The sequence below is a fragment of the Podarcis pityusensis genome (assembly GCF_964106645.2).
Source record: "Podarcis pityusensis genome assembly, chromosome: 6".
Taxonomy (NCBI): Eukaryota; Metazoa; Chordata; class Lepidosauria; order Squamata; family Lacertidae; genus Podarcis; species Podarcis pityusensis.
The window spans coordinates 56,307,344-56,322,748 of record NC_138030.1 but is presented as its reverse complement, the minus strand read 5'-3'; the positions used below and the strand labels follow the sequence as shown (position 1 = coordinate 56,322,748).

General features: G+C 42.4%; 1 protein-coding gene across 2 annotated transcripts in view; it reads left to right on the top strand.

Annotated features, from left to right (window-relative positions):
- The first annotated feature begins 356 nt into the window (after window positions 1-356).
- Window positions 357-15,405, top strand: part of CC2D1B (coiled-coil and C2 domain containing 1B) — a 38,456-nt gene continuing 23,407 nt past the window's right edge. For both annotated transcript variants that reach the window (XR_013987851.1, XM_081010823.1), the window contains exons 1-6: window positions 357-470; window positions 3,718-3,819; window positions 8,757-8,889; window positions 11,812-11,912; window positions 13,588-13,704; window positions 14,853-14,984. Coding sequence is in view for 1 of the 2 variants with exons in the window: in XM_081010823.1 (XP_080866949.1) it covers window positions 3,754-3,819; window positions 8,757-8,889; window positions 11,812-11,912; window positions 13,588-13,704; window positions 14,853-14,984 (549 nt within the window). In the remaining variant the exon portion in view is untranslated. The remainder of the gene's footprint in view (window positions 471-3,717; window positions 3,820-8,756; window positions 8,890-11,811; window positions 11,913-13,587; window positions 13,705-14,852; window positions 14,985-15,405) is intronic.

The following is a 15,405-nucleotide window of genomic DNA, read 5'->3' as shown; positions in this document are numbered from 1 at the left end:
TCCCACGAGTGGACACGTGTAGCATTTCACGGAAGCTGGTTACGGAGGAATAGGAATGCCTATGAATAAACTAGATTCTTACTTGAGGGACCGCAGGTTCAAGAGAACCATCCCTATTTGCATTTTCTGGTGGGAAAAGAAAAGACAAGTGCAAAAACCAGCCAGTTATGCAGGGTGAAGGCAGAACCAGTGGTATAAAACACAGGTGTATTTGGATTGCAGCGTGTTCGCTTGGGTTCTCGGCCATCGGTATCCCGCGCGCGCGCGCGCTCTCTGGCTCTCCTTCCGCCTCATAGCTCCACCCCTTTTAGCCTCTCCCTTTTTATAAATAAATAAACCTCCGCGCCTGCGCGTTGCTGGGCCTCTTGGTGCAGCCCCTAGCAGAGTCGGAGTAGGCGGGGAAAGTTCTCTCCTCTCTGGGTCCGCGGCTTCCTGTCTGCTGCGCTGGAGCCCGTCGGCTGCGGCAGGAGGTGAGCTCGTGCCTTCGGGCGCCGCCCGTCTCGGCCGGAGGGATAGTAGGGCAGCGCTGTCCCCACCGCGATAGGGCTGAGTAGGGAGGCAGCTGCCGTGGTTCCTCCTCCTCCTCCTCGGTGGAAAAGGGTTGTTGCTACCTGAGCCTCAGAGCATAACCCAGCTCCTCCCTCTTCCTAGCCTTCTCTGGCGCGGTTGAGCCCTTAGAAAACGGGGTGTGTGTATGTGTTGTGTGTGTGTTGTGATCATTGGCGAGCTGAAGAGCCTAGTTTTCTGTTTGACTCAGGGCGGTGTCCATTCACACATGCAGGCACGCCATTCGACTCGTAACAGAACGCCTGAGCAGCCTTTGTGGAAGCGTCCTGCATTTGATGTCAGCTGGTTGTAGCGGCGGGGGGCATCTGTGGTGGTCGTTTCATACACGCAAGCCATTTATGTAGTCGCTGGCGATTAAGGTGTCCTTTGGAGTTAATGGTCCTGGAGCGGGGAAGGGGGCATGTCAACACAGCTGAGCCCAATTGGTGCCCCAAAGGAATAGTAACTTTGCAGGTGGATATCGCTGGCCCTCGCCTTGGCTTGAGCTGCAGTTTAATTTGAGCCAAGATTAGTCTTGGAACTGGTTTTGAATGCAAGAGCTCATGTGAGGCATGTGAAATTAGGAATAAAGGGCATGCCTCAGGAGTTTTGTAGGAGGATCTGCTCTATCTCAGAGTGTAAATATCAAGGCACACCTACACATCTGAGTCGATCTTTGCGCTGGGTCACATCACTGAGATTCCTTAACTGGAGATGTTGGGATAGGGAGCCCTGTTGGATCAGACCAAAGACCCATCTAGTCCAGCATCCTGTTCTCGCAGTGGCCAGCCAGATGTCCAGTGGGAAGTTTGCAAGCAGGGTCTCAGTGTAACAGCACTCTCCCTCCTTGAGATTCCTAGCAAGTGGTATTCAGAGATATACTGCTTCCAACAGTAGAGGTAGAACATAGCCATTGTGGCTGGTAGCCACTCATATTCATGAATTTGCCTAATTCTCTTTCAAAGCCGTTAAAGTTTGTGGCCATCACTACATCTTGTGGGAGTGAATTCTATAGTTTTAACTGTGTTATGTGAAGAAGTGCTTATTTTGGTCTGTGCTTAATCTTCCAGCATACAACTTCATTGGATGTCCCTAGGGTTCTAATATTATTTATTTGTGGGGGGGGGCAATTCCCTGTCCCCTTTCTCCACAACATTCATAAACTTAAGCACCTCTATCACATCCCAGTTTACTCTCCTTTTTTCTAAACTAATATGTCCTAAATGTTGTAACCTTTCTTCCTCCAGCCTCTTGATAATTTTGGCTATCTTTTTCTGAATCTGTTCCAGCTCTACAATATCCATTTTTGAGATGAGGTGACTAGAATTGTACTTAGTATTCCAAGTGTGTGTCACCATAGATTTGTATAATGGCATACTTTTATTTTCCTTTCCTATTGATCCCTAACACGGAGTTCACGTTTTTCACAGATATTGCACACTGGGTTGAGCTACCCACTATGACCCCAGGCTCTCATTCCTGGTCAGTCACCACCAGTTCAGACTCCATTAACAAATATGTAAAATTAGGAATCTTTTGTCCCAATGTGATTCACTTTACAGTTACTTACATTGATTTGCATTTGCTACTCTACTGCCTACATACTCAGTGTGGAGAAATCCTTTTGCAGCTCCTTGCAATCTTTTCTAATTTTAACAGCCTTGAACAATTTGGTATCATCAGCAAACTTGACTACCTCACTGTTCATACCTTCCTCTGGATCACTAATGAAGAAGTTAAAAAGCACAGAATCCAATACTGATCCTTGCGGGGCTCTGCTTTCTAGGAGAACTGTTCATTTTCCTCCTTTAGTACACCTTTGACTCCTTTGTCATACAAAGGTCAAGCTGTTTCCTTAGCTGCCTTCAGTCGTGTCCGGGGGGGGGGGAGGCAGGATATTATTATTATTATTATTATTATTAATAATAATAATAATAAACCAGTCTCCTGCTACTAATGCATGTTTTTCTCGTAGTTAGTCTTTGTTTTTAGCAATGTGCTCCTTCCATTCCTTTTTGCATGCATTGCTTTCCACTTGAAATTCTTTTCCCAAGGTGTGTGTTTCTTTTTGTTCTTCTCTTGGACAAGAGTTTCATTTTCTAAAGGAAGCCTTCTTGCTTTAATGGCTTCCTTGACTCTGCACACCTCAGCATCCTCTTGGCACCTTCCTTGATTCGAGGTATACATTCTGAATGAGCTTCTGTTGTGGTGGTTTTGAACAGCCTAAAGCATTCTAAAGAGATTTGACCCTCTTCACTTTGTCTTTCAACTTCCTTTTTACTATTCCCCTCATTGGGGAGGAAGTTTCTTATTTTGAAGAAAAATGTTACTGGTTTGAATTAGTGAATTATTGAACCTCAGTACTAAATGCATGCAAAAAAATGTGCACTGCTACTATTGTGCTATAACCCCACTTCTTTCCTTGCCAACCCCCCCAAAAAATCTGGGAATACTGTGGTACCTCGGTTTAAGAACAGTCTGGTTTAAGAACGATTCGGTTTACAAACTCCGCAAAACTGGAAGTAGTTTGCGAACTTTACCCCAGTCTAAGAATGGAATCCGAATGGTGGAAGGGCACTGGTGGCAGGAGGCCTCATTACAGAAAGTGTGCCTTGGTTTAAGAACGGTTTCGGTTTAAGAACGGACTTCCTGAACGAATTAAGTTCATAAACCAAGGTACCACTATAGTCCGTTGGCAGGACTTCCTGCTCAGTGGATATGGTTTGTAGACAACATTGAGATTAAGGCTTCCCTTCATTATTTTATTTTATTAACTGTTGGGTGGCCATAATCTAAATGGTAGCAGTGACTTGTTTCCATCTATTTTGGGGTAGGGAGCTCAGGCAATAAAGATCTTCTAGAAGCCAAAGTGACCAGCTTTTCCACTCATATATTGGCTATAGGAAAGTGGTGGGTGGGAGAGAATGACAAACTGCCTTCTAGAATAATATCTAGCAGATGACGGCAACAAGCTGGTATCATATTTTTTTTAATTAAAGTTTTTTTTCATTTTGTAAAATATAATGGGATCGACATGTATAAATCCACAGTGGCAAGTTACCTGAATACCAAGCTTGTATCTTTTTGACCTTGTTTCCAGTCAAGGTAGTTTCCATGTTCTAATTGAGAATGCTGTTCTTGTCTGTTATGTTTGGGTATTATTGTCTGTAGGTAACTTTTGTGGACTCAGCAAAACCATAAGCCAAGATGCTTGGCAGAAGACCCAAGAAAAGCCCCCAGGTGAAAGGTCAAGCAGCTGCTGCTGCAAAACAGGTATATATATATATATACATACACGTCTTCTCCCAATTCTGTATGTACTTGTTAGAACAGTTTAAACTTTAAGTCCATTTGCTTGGCACAAGTTGTTATGTTACTACAATTCAAAGATTCTTTGGAGTGTATTGTACTTTTGTATCTGTAGGAATAGAGAAGCAGTGCCTTTGATTACCCATATTTGAGTTGCTTCAGGAATTCACTTGCAGATTTTGCTCCAGAAAGACTTGAATTATACAAGTATCTCATCTATCCTGTACTTTGCAATGACAGGCTTCCTTAGAATTAAACCAGGTCTGACAGATGTCCAGCCAATACTTCTTATGAAAAACTGTACCTCTGCTAGGTGCTTTATCCTTGAAGTCTGTGCCTTGTGACCTGATGAGTCATTGTCTGATTAGCCTTTTAAGTTCCCATCAGAATTTCCTGCCAGCTCTTGGATGCTGGGGAAACATTAAAAGGCAGGGTAGTTTAAGGAGCAAGCAGCAGCCCTTTGAGAGAAGCAAACAGAAAGTTGGAATGCTTGACACCTACTGAACAAACTTGGTTTCCTTCTCCGTTGTCATAAGTCTTGCTGGTAGTGCCAGGCGATTGCCTCCGCAATCTAAATAAGTGTTGCCGTTGCATGTTACAGGTAATAAAGCTGGGCAGTATCAGCGGCAACTGCACTTCCCTCAGCTAAGCAGTTTCACGGAGCCCCCACCCCACCGCCGACTCACAGGAGCCATCACCAGACTGGGGGCTCCTTAAACTGCTCGGCTGAGGTAAGGGCAACTGCACACTCCTCAGTCAAGCAGTTTAAAGATACAGAGGGAGGAACAAGCTGTATTGGCACCTCGCAGAGTGCAGTGGCGGTTTCACTCAGCGATATGTAACTTGTGAAATCGCCACTGCTCTTGAGTCCCTCTGCTAGCAGCACCACTGGAGGAAGGAACTCTAGCGGACGCTGCTAGCAGAGGGACTCAGGTCCGGTGGTAGTTTAACCAGCAATATACCACTGAGAGAAACTGATATCACGGTTTGCTCCTGGGCGATACATCACTCAGGCCTAACAGGTAACTTAGGTACGAGTGTTCATATAATAAATGAAGAGGGCAAAAGTAGTTAGTACTTAAAAGCAAATACATATGGAATCAGAGCTGAGAGATACCACAATGCTGCCCAGGGCAACCTCCTCTATGAAACAGGATCTGCCAGTTTCCCACAGATTGGCTTATGCACCCAGGACACTATGTGCCATGATCAAAGAACACGTATGGTTTAGAAAAGTGCTAGCTGAACAAACTCATCCATGCAAGTAGGAGACATTGCATGCTGCAGAAGGAAAGCAAAACCTTCCAAACTTGCTAGCCAGCCTAGCCTTATGGAAGCGAGAACAGGTCTTGTTTCTCTAGAATGTGATCCTTATGAAAGGAAGTGTCACATTTCCAAGCCAGTTGCAAGATCTGAACCCTTCACGAGTCAAAGAGTTTCAAAACACTGATTAGAAAACAAGAGGGAAGCAGTGCTGCAGGGTAGAAGTGCCAAAAGCAAACCATCAAACCAATGATTTAGAACTGTGCACTGTCATGACTGGAAATTGCATTGGGAGCTTGTATGAAGGCTATCTGCTTCAGGATTTATTTATTTTTGTTATATTTTTAAATCTCACATTTCCTCCAAGGAGCTCAAGGTGGTATACATGCTTCTCTTCCTTCCCATGTTATCTGCACAACAACCCTGTGAGGTAGATTATGCTGAGATACTGCAACTGGCCCACATTCACCCATTGAGCTTCATGGCTGAGCGGGGAATTGAACTTTGGTCTCCCAGGTCCTGGTCCAGTGCTTTAACCACTACACCGTACTGGCCCTACAGACTTATCTACTTCAATGCAAGCACAGCAGTGAAGCCGGGAAGTGAGGATGTAATGATTTGGACAAGGCCAGTGAGTGTGTTCCTCTTCTCCCTCCTTATGTGATGTGGGTCAGCACCCAAATAGGGATATACTCTTCTGTGTTTTCTAGAGTAAGTCAGAGCAAGCCTTCAGAGAATCTGTTTGCAAGATGGCTTGGTACTAGATGATTTTTAAAAGAATAATGATCTTGAATGCAACTTCCTCCTTATGTTGACAGGTAGGAAACGGGCAACAACAAACTTTTTGTTTGGTTGTTAACCACTGTGGTATGTGTTTTTGTTAGCTTTCACAAGCTAAATGGGAGCGCTATGACACAGCAGCATCAAATCAAGGAAACAGCTTGTTTTTTGAGTTTTTGTTGGTTCTGTTGTAGAATAAAGGAAAGCACACCCTCAATTCACTCATGGAACTTGCCAGATCAGCAGGGCCTTACTGTTTGAGAGTGTATCCAGCATTCCCCATGCCTGACTATTGCAAGCAAAGGTAGATAGTGGTGGGCAAACTGTTTTTCACAGGAGCTTGTGTTGCATTACTGATCTTCTCATCATGGAACACTTGATGAACGTCAGAGCAAACCCAGGGATCTGAAAGCCACTGAGCTAGGATTATTAATGGGCACTGTTACAGGGGCCACATAACAAATAGATATTTTAGTGTGTCAGCACCTGCACTTTGGAACTTATTGCCTGTTGACACCACACAAGTGCCTTCCCTGTATTCTTTTCACCGCCTGCTTTAAACATTTTCGTCCAGAGATGCCTGTCTGCACATGTAAAAGTTATATGTGTTTTATCAGTTTTTAGCTGCTATGGGTTTTAACCCATCAGCTTTCAGATTTTAAAACATACATTTTTGTGTGTGAAAATTTTAATGTTTTATATTTTTGTAAACTGCTTAGAGCTTTTCTTGCAATCAAGTGGTATATTCATTTTGTCAAATACATACATACATACATACATACATACATACACGTTGGGCCTCAGATAGCCAGGGGGCAGGGGGTGTCCAAAAGAGTTACTCCATTTTCTATTGCTCCATATAGGCAACTCAAAACTTACAATTGTGTTCATTTGGGGTTGCTTTAGCATCCAAGTGGTGGATCAAAAGCAGCTATTCATCATAAATATTATTTCTCTCTATTGCCCTTGCGTTACGACTGAAAGGTTGAAGAGATATTGGGAGGAATTCAGTGTCATGATTTTCCAGTTGTTACATCAGCTCAAGCATTTGGCTCGCTCCCTCACCCTGTGTGCTGTTCCAGAGGTTCTCCAACCCCACCCCACCCCAGCCAATTTGGGGAGGGGAGAGGGGGGACGTATTGCACAAGCTTCTGCTGATTGGACTCATTAGTTGGATCCCATCCATTTATTTTTTGTAGTGCTTTTAGGCTACTAAATTTGTGTCAGGCAAAGGATTATAAAACCATGTATGTTTTTATGTTTTAGAACAAAACTGGGCATGCAGAAATTTATCTGTGACAGCTTGTATGTTGTTTAGATTTCTATAAAAGACTTAAGTTCCCTGGGTACAATAGATGATGGATAGTACCTTCTGAACTTGCAGAAGTTTCAATTTGCCAGTTTTCCGATGTTAGAATGAAAGTGGCAATTTGGTACGCTCAGTTAAGCCTGGTAACTTACACATCAATGGCACACCTAAGCCATCTTCAGGCATTGCATTCCACAAGTTACCAGGTGAGAGGGGGCAGCATGGATGGGTGCTCTATCTCTCTCCCCGATTTTGTCTCTTTCCATTTCATGGAAGGTGACAGTCTGCAGTGGAGAGCCACTTTTTGTGTCGGTGTTTCCAAAATAGGTGGCACTTCATGGATCTGAGAGGCTCCCCACCTTAGATAGTCACAGTCTACAAGTTGGAAGGTGACAAAAACAGGGTTGTTGAGCTAGTGCACCCTACAAGTAGTCAGTTCCCTGGAATGTGATGCCCTGAAGGGGTCTTAAGACACATGAAGTTCAGTGGAATCTGAAAGCTGGTGCAGAATTCTGAAACTCCAACACGTTTTGATTTTTAAACTATATTTCTAGCCCTTTCTGTTATGGAGAGAACTATATTTCAAATTAAGGTAAAGTGTATGATAGACACCAGTGTCTTCTCCCTTCTCCAACGACCAAAATATGCAATTTCCTAACACGTATGACTTTCCTTATTGGTACACTGTTCTTTTCCGAACAGATTCATACTTAACAACAACCAAAAATCCAATTCTACCAAGAAAAAAGCGTTCCAACTGAAAGCCAGTTCTAATCAGAGTGTTGGACCAGATTCAAACTACCCCTCAGCCATGAAGCTTTCTGGACCAATCGCTGTATCTCAGCCTAACCTGATTTCCAGGGTTTTTGTGAGGCTAAATGTTGAAAGTGAAATTATGTACCCCACCACACTACCCTGAGCTCCTCAGAGCAGAATTACAGTGTAATAAATGTAATGGATAAAGAATACAAAGGTTTACATTATTTATTTTCAAAGCTTATTAAAATCTGGGTATAATCTTAATTGTTTGTTTACATCTATGTTATGGCTGTAATATCAATCCTATGTTTTAACTGTTAACTCCAGTAATGTCACTTGTGTTTATGTTTGTACTGTAATTCAGTTGTTCCAATTGCTTATATCCTTCCTGAATTTTGGCTGGTTGTAAAGAACACATCAAGGTTTAAAATGCATATATATTTTTGAGTTGGGGAAAAACATAAAGTCTACCTAATTTTGCATAATATTGTAAACGTAATCTTGGCACATAACTTAAGCTTTTTCTTCAAACTTGAATTTCGTAGCTTCAGTTTGTCAACATCAGTGTAGAGCTCATGTGATCTGGAAATCTTAACAAATCTCTAGGCAGGTGATATTCATTTTTATAATCTAGGGCTGAGGCCAAGGCAGAGAAGTTAACAAAGCCTTGGTTCAGAGCAAACAACACCTGTGCTGGTCTTTCTGATGAATGACCATTGTACGTAACATGGAGATTATATGGCAGTTGTCTTAAGCCTCCTCACTGAGCTGGTTTCTCTCTTGGCATCAGCTGGGACTTTTCGTAGAGTTCAATCCTGAAGAGATGATGCTAGATCTGGAGGATGACGGGGACCTAGAAGCAGAACTAGCTGCTATCACTGGAGAGAACTTGCCTTCTGGGAAAACAAAACCCAAAGGAAAAAGTAAGCATGTGCACTGGAAACTTTGAATTGTTTAAGGTAATTAGAGGTTGCATTTGTACTTTTTGCCTTTGCGATGCAACTGATAGTTAAGAGCCCATACACAAGATGGAATTTTTTTTGCAGTACTGTACAATCCTATATAGCAGAGATGGGGAACCTTTTGCAGCCTGTGAGCTACATTTCCTCATAGGCAGTCTTCTAGGGTGGTGGGTGGAACCAGAGGCAAAAATGAATGGAGCAACAGGTGTAACACTGAACTTTATAGAGTACATTCAACCATGCAAAAGACAGAGGTTTCTACCTGCCCTACCCCCAATCCCTCCCCCTTCCAGGTAAACATGAGGCGTTATCACAGTTCAAGGATGCATTCCAGCCAATGAAAAGCCCTTGAGGAGGGTCAGTAAAGGGTGTGGCCTGGGGAGAGTCCTGAGGGCTGTATTTGACCCCTGGACCTTAATTTTCCCACCTTTGGTATACCTGTCTGCTGAAAAGTAAACCCCTTTGAGTTCTTCATTCCGGGGAGGGGATTGCAGCCTACCTTTGTTACTGGATCTGTAGGGAGCCAATCAGAATGAGAAAATAAAGCTACTCTTGTTCAGACACAGTGGAAATTGGTAACCTGAAGTATTATGATGCATATGTTGTTACATGTTATTGTGACAGTATAATCAGATGTTCTTATTTATTTACTTAATTATTTACTTACTTTTGCTGGGTTTCTAGTAATACAAGTTCTTTGGATGACATGTAACAGCTAAGTGTAAAACAGAAGTACAGTGGTACCTCGGGTTACATACGCTTCAGGTTACAGACTCCGCTAACCCAGAAATAGTGTTTCAGGTTAAGAACTTTGCTTCAGGATGAGAACAGAAATCGTGTTGCGGCAGCGGGAGGCCCCATTAGCTAAAGTGGTGCTTCAGGTTAAGAACAGTTTCAGGTTAAGTACGGACCTCCGGAACGAATTAAGTACTTAACCTGAGGTACCACTGTAAAGCTTAAGCATAGAATAATATAAACAAACATAGAACAGTACAAACAAGTTCAGTTTTTAAAAACAAAGGTAAACCAGCCTTATCATGTGCAAAAGGCTAAGAAGGGAGTAAAGACTAACCAGCCACTATTAAAACAAAGACCACTCATTGTTAAACAATAATTCAAGTGAGAGAGATATATATATGCATGCAGGAGAGCATATGATGTTGGACTTGTATATCTCCTTGCTTGCCTTTCTTGCTGTTTTAATTTTATACTTCTGTAGTGATGTAGAATGAGACAGGCTGAAATTGGTGTGGAAGCTATAGTAACAAACAGTGAAGTGAGCAACTGGAGTCAAATAGAGCAGTTGAGAAAGAAAATTGGGCAGATGGCTGAGCATGATGAAGGCGATGATGATACGAAAGTGGGAGGGGATGAGCTGTATATACAAGCTTTAAGACTCATGACTGAGAGTTTAAAAGATAACAGAAGAGGAGTGGACTGACACTGAAATGATGTAATAGTGATCATTCAGCAGAGTCATTGGGCTATAAAATAGATTGTTGAGGACCAGGTTTTATATCCCTGCTCAGCCAAAGGTATTGTTAGTTTCTTGCTCTCCTGCATTCCCCATTTGTAGAAGGACCATAAGGTCACTGTGTCCCTGGCTTCTGGTGAAGACAAAAAAGGCCTGACCTGTAGTGCACTTTTCACATCAGAAGTGCTTCATAAATGATGATCGCTTTTAAAAAGCAACAACAACAATCTGTGTATAATCACTCCACCTGTCCTGTCCTATCCTATCCTATACAGAGATCCTGTATTGCTTGGAATTCTGCTTGGAAGATTAGGTCTAAGTCAAAATAACATTGTGTGGCCATGCATCTTTGTACTTCTGGATGAAAACTTTGGAAGATCACTGTGTTACACAATAGGCTGGTTCATACAGAACACTAACCCATGGTTTAGCACGACCTAGAATACGTCCATTGCACACTCTGCTTTGCTTCTTTCACGGCGTTTCGTTTCTCTTTCACCCTGACTTAATGTTATGCACAAACCAGAGATCACAGGTTTTAGTGCTACATAAGTGAGCCTCGTGTCAGGCATGTAGACCCCCCCTCCCCCTTCCTCCTCCCCTCCCATCCAATAGTAAGATTGATGCCAAGTTTACTTTCATTTTCAAAGACACTTGGTTTTGGGGGGAGGTTTAGGCTTGGTTTGCTGAAGATGTGTTTTTATTGGCCAGGTTTATTTCCTAAATTGACTGTTGAGACTTTGTTTCCTATAATAGCTTAGGAGTGGTGCAGAACAGGGGTCACCAACCTTTTTGGACCAATGGGCACCTTTTGAATTTTGGAAGAGTGTTTTGGGTGCCAGTCACAACTTGCCTGCCACGGTGCACATAGTTTAACAGAAAATTTAAGAGAGCACAGCCATTCTTCCTCACCACATCATACAATATTAATTATGTACTCACATTCAACCATTCTGTTGTTGTGTAATAACAACAGTTAACATTCCTCGAATGACCATGTTTCTTTCTCTTTCTCTCTCTCTCTCTCTCTCTCTCTCTCTCACGCACACACACACACACACCTTCAGAAAAGCCCCTCCATGGGAGAAGGAAGTATCTGCAATTGTGGGGGGGGGGGGAGCAATTTCTCTCCTTGCACCCTGAAACAAAATACACAACAACAACATGAAGTCCACAAACTTGATACCCACAGTCACCAGTTTCATGATCCCTACATAAAGAAGGAAAGCAACGTGATAGAAAGTTTAGTTATAACTACTTAATGTCTTTTAATTTTTTACTGGCTAAAACCAACAAAGTGGCCAAGATGAATCTTTAAAAAACCTGCCACAATGTTAGGGTCACAGTAATTGTTTGTCTGAACCTTAGGGTTCCTCCCTTAGGATCTCCTTTTTAATTGTGTTCTCCAGCTCCCCTGCCTATGGATCATATTGAAAAGATGGCCGCTGAGTGCATGAAGGACTTGGATGAAGATGATGATGAAGGTCTGGAAGAAGATACCGAACTTTTGGTATATATGGGATTCCGTTGCAAGGCTGTTTTTCTTAGTGTAAAGGAAGAGGCATCGTCCCCTTATAGGAAAGACTGCATGTGATAACACTCCAAATTCTTATGGGTCTGGAACACTGAAAGGGAGGTGCAAGCAGTTCTTCCTAGTAATTGGCTGTAACCATTAAAGCACAGAAATTTCCAGAGAGCAACGGCAGGTGTGTGGGTTTCACCTTTCCTGCTTGGTACTGGCTCTGTTTCCTCAGGCTGGAGTAGAAGTGGTGTCTGTTTGTAGCTGCCAGAGGGGAAAGAAGAAACTTGTCTGGAAAAGAAATTGTGACATTCCTGAGGTTTGAACTGGGCTGCAGGTGAATTAAATTTAGAAGTTGTTCCATAATGTTTGAAGAGATAGTAGCATCTGGCAGTACTACTGGTGAACTTCATGTGCACCAAGACCCACTCACACAGGTTTCTTAAGGATCCTGGGAAATCAGGCTGAAAACTTACTACCGTATTGGCCTGAATATAAGCCGCACCCAAATATAAGCCACACCTTTAAAATTCATTGGGGAGGGGGAGAAAAAAAGATAATACCTGAATATAAGCCACTCCCTTAAAATTATGCAGAACACCCGTTCTGTTTTACCATATGTCTGTTTCAGCAGCAATATTGTAAAAGCCAATTTTTGTAAGGTCGCGAAAATAAGCCGTACTTTAACTTTTCACGGTCAGCATTTGGGGAAAAAGTGAGACATATTAAGTCCAATATGGTATTTCTCTTGGGAGTTGTTTTTAGAACTGCTTTGCACGCCCTAAAGTGATTGTGTCCTACCACACATGATCCTTATATTAAAATCATTTCCATATTCTTTAATACAAGGCTGGGAGAGGCAGGAGGAAATCTTAATCAAATGAATATAATGTCGTAATCACTGGAACATCATTAAGGCCTCTTGAAAAGTAATGTTTTCTCTCAACAACTGCAGTTTTTGGAGTTTCCAGATTTGGAATTCAGGCATATCAGGAAGGCTGGTATATTAAGAACTTTTACTACAATCTTGTGTACAAAAACCACTTTGAGGTTTTGTTTTGTTTTAACAGTCAAGTAGTATCTAAATAACATTATGAAATATAAAATACAATTGTGCTTGGTTAAGTCCCATAGAACTTCACTGGGACATAATTGTATGCAAGATTGTGGCTTTTGTTTGCTTTACAGGCTGTAGAGTTCTTCATAGATGTATGTTCTTCAGAACCGTGCAGGTTACTGGTTGCCTAAGGGGCCCTTAAACGGCATACAGGAAGTTTACAAATCACAGCACAATTCTACCCATCCTAAACCACCAGACATTTGAGGTTTAACTGGAATTTTTTTGCTGCCAATTCAAATTAGCTAAAATGTGGTGCATCGCTTGGACAGCATGTAGGTTTTACATGAAGCTTTTAATCTCTGATAGAAAGCTGCCACAGAGGAACATAAATGAGGCAGCCTTATTCACATACAACAGTGAATTTTTGTAAAGAAAAAAGTGCAGTTGGTTTGGCATAAGAAGAATGCTCTTTGATTCTAAGTAAGAGATTTCTGGGCCCCACCTTTGAATGATAGCAGTGGAAAGTACCCCATGGTTCATTTTAATGCAGTGCTCAAAATAGAAATAGCTCTTCTTTAGCAACAATTGCACTGTTTCATGCTCTAGGCAGAGTTGCAGGAAGTCCTGGGAGAGGAAGACGGAGGAGGAAGCAGTGAATGTGAGACGGAAACAATAGATGAGTCTTCTGTAGCCGCAGAGGAGCCCAGCGATCTACCAACGCAGGTAAATGAAAGCTTTTGCTTTGAGCCTAGAAAACTGGATTTTAAGGAATGTAAAGGTCAAGCCCTTCAGTGTATGAATTGCACTGCATTTTGGGGTTTTTTTTGGGGGGGTGTTGTTGTTGTTGTTTTAAAAAAACAACAACCTGCCCTCTGTACTGGGAATATAGCAAAGTGTTTAGCTTTCATTTAAAGTGAACTTGGAAGTTGGTTAGCACCTTGAAAGTGAGAATGTGTTGCAGGCAACTGAGCGGAGACAATGGCTGTGACCTGGGCTCCTGGAGACAGCTGATTTTAACAGCGTAGTCAATCAAGCTGTAGACAAGGGATGGAGAACCTGTGACCCTCCAGAGGCTGCTGAACCCCCAACTTCCATCAGTCACAACCAGAATGGTCTGTGGTCAGGTATGATGGAAACCTTAAGCTCAACAACATCTGGAGGGCCACCAGTTCCCCACTCCTCCTACATAGACAGTGTAGGATTGAACAAAACCACCTCAGGACATTCTCCTTGGCTGGAGTTGTGTTTAGGGCTTGTGTTTGGTTGCCTCTTCCCTTTGAACACATTCTGTGAGTTTTCTCTGTTCCGTTCTTGTTAGAGTTAGGTTTGATGAGCAGTGCTGCTTCTTGGCAGAGTGTTTTTGTAAAGTGAATAAGTGCTAGTGGGATTTCTAGTCTCTTGAATTTGTAGCGTTTGTCTGATGATTTTTCCACCCCCCCGCGGAAGGAGAGAACTTTGTAAGCAAACATGTTGAAGAAAACCGTTAGAGGGCTCACAGCAGAATAGAGAAAACATTTTCAATATACTTCAAAATAACTTTGCAGTCAGTCTCTGTCTGAAATGACGAAGACCTTCCGACTAAATATGCCCAGTGGCTGTGAATGTTTCCTGAGGTGTTCCACCCACCCACTTCTCTGCTGCTGCTTTGGCAGAAGGCCGAGAGGTGACTTGTGGAATTTTTGCAGAAGAACAGACACTCATCTGTTCAAGGGAGGTGGTTCGGCCTCTTATGCCTTGAGTCTTAGGTGTGCATGTTCCAGAGAATGTGGTTCTCTCCTGCCCCTGATACTTGAATGTCTGATTTAGAGTGCAATTCTCGTGGGCAGAATACTTGTCATCTTTTTGGTCTCATTTCCTTTATCTTCTTTGAGATGGCGCCTGCTGTTTCCAGTGGACTGCAACAAACAATAGAAGAAAGGATAGTTAACTATAAGGCAGCTATACTCAACGCAAAGGAAGCCGGCGAGAGTTCCAAAGTGCGACGGTATGAACGGGGCCTGAAGGTATGTTGGGACCACAGATTCTCATCCTTTTAGCAGAGAAGGAAAAATGCTGTTCAAAACAGGCTATGAGTATCAGCCATTAATTCAGTGCAAAGATGTATGCAGGAAAGAACAGAGGTGTAGCATTCATTTTTTCACTTTTGTAAATGAGTGCTAGTCTTGTTCTGTCTAAAATCTTTGTATAGACAGAATTGTCTAGGTTAAATTAAACATTCATTAATGCTTCTTTAGTATGGTATCATGACGGTAGTCTGGATGAGGTTCTCTTTTTTTTTTTTAACTGCTTTAGTAGGTGGGAGTTTAATTGAGGTTATTTTATCTTCTCCAGACTTGTTGCTGTAATTGTAATCATTACAGTTTCATACACTAGCACTCATTCCCAAGCAGCAGTTCATTCAAATGGAAACTTTTCTTACAGACT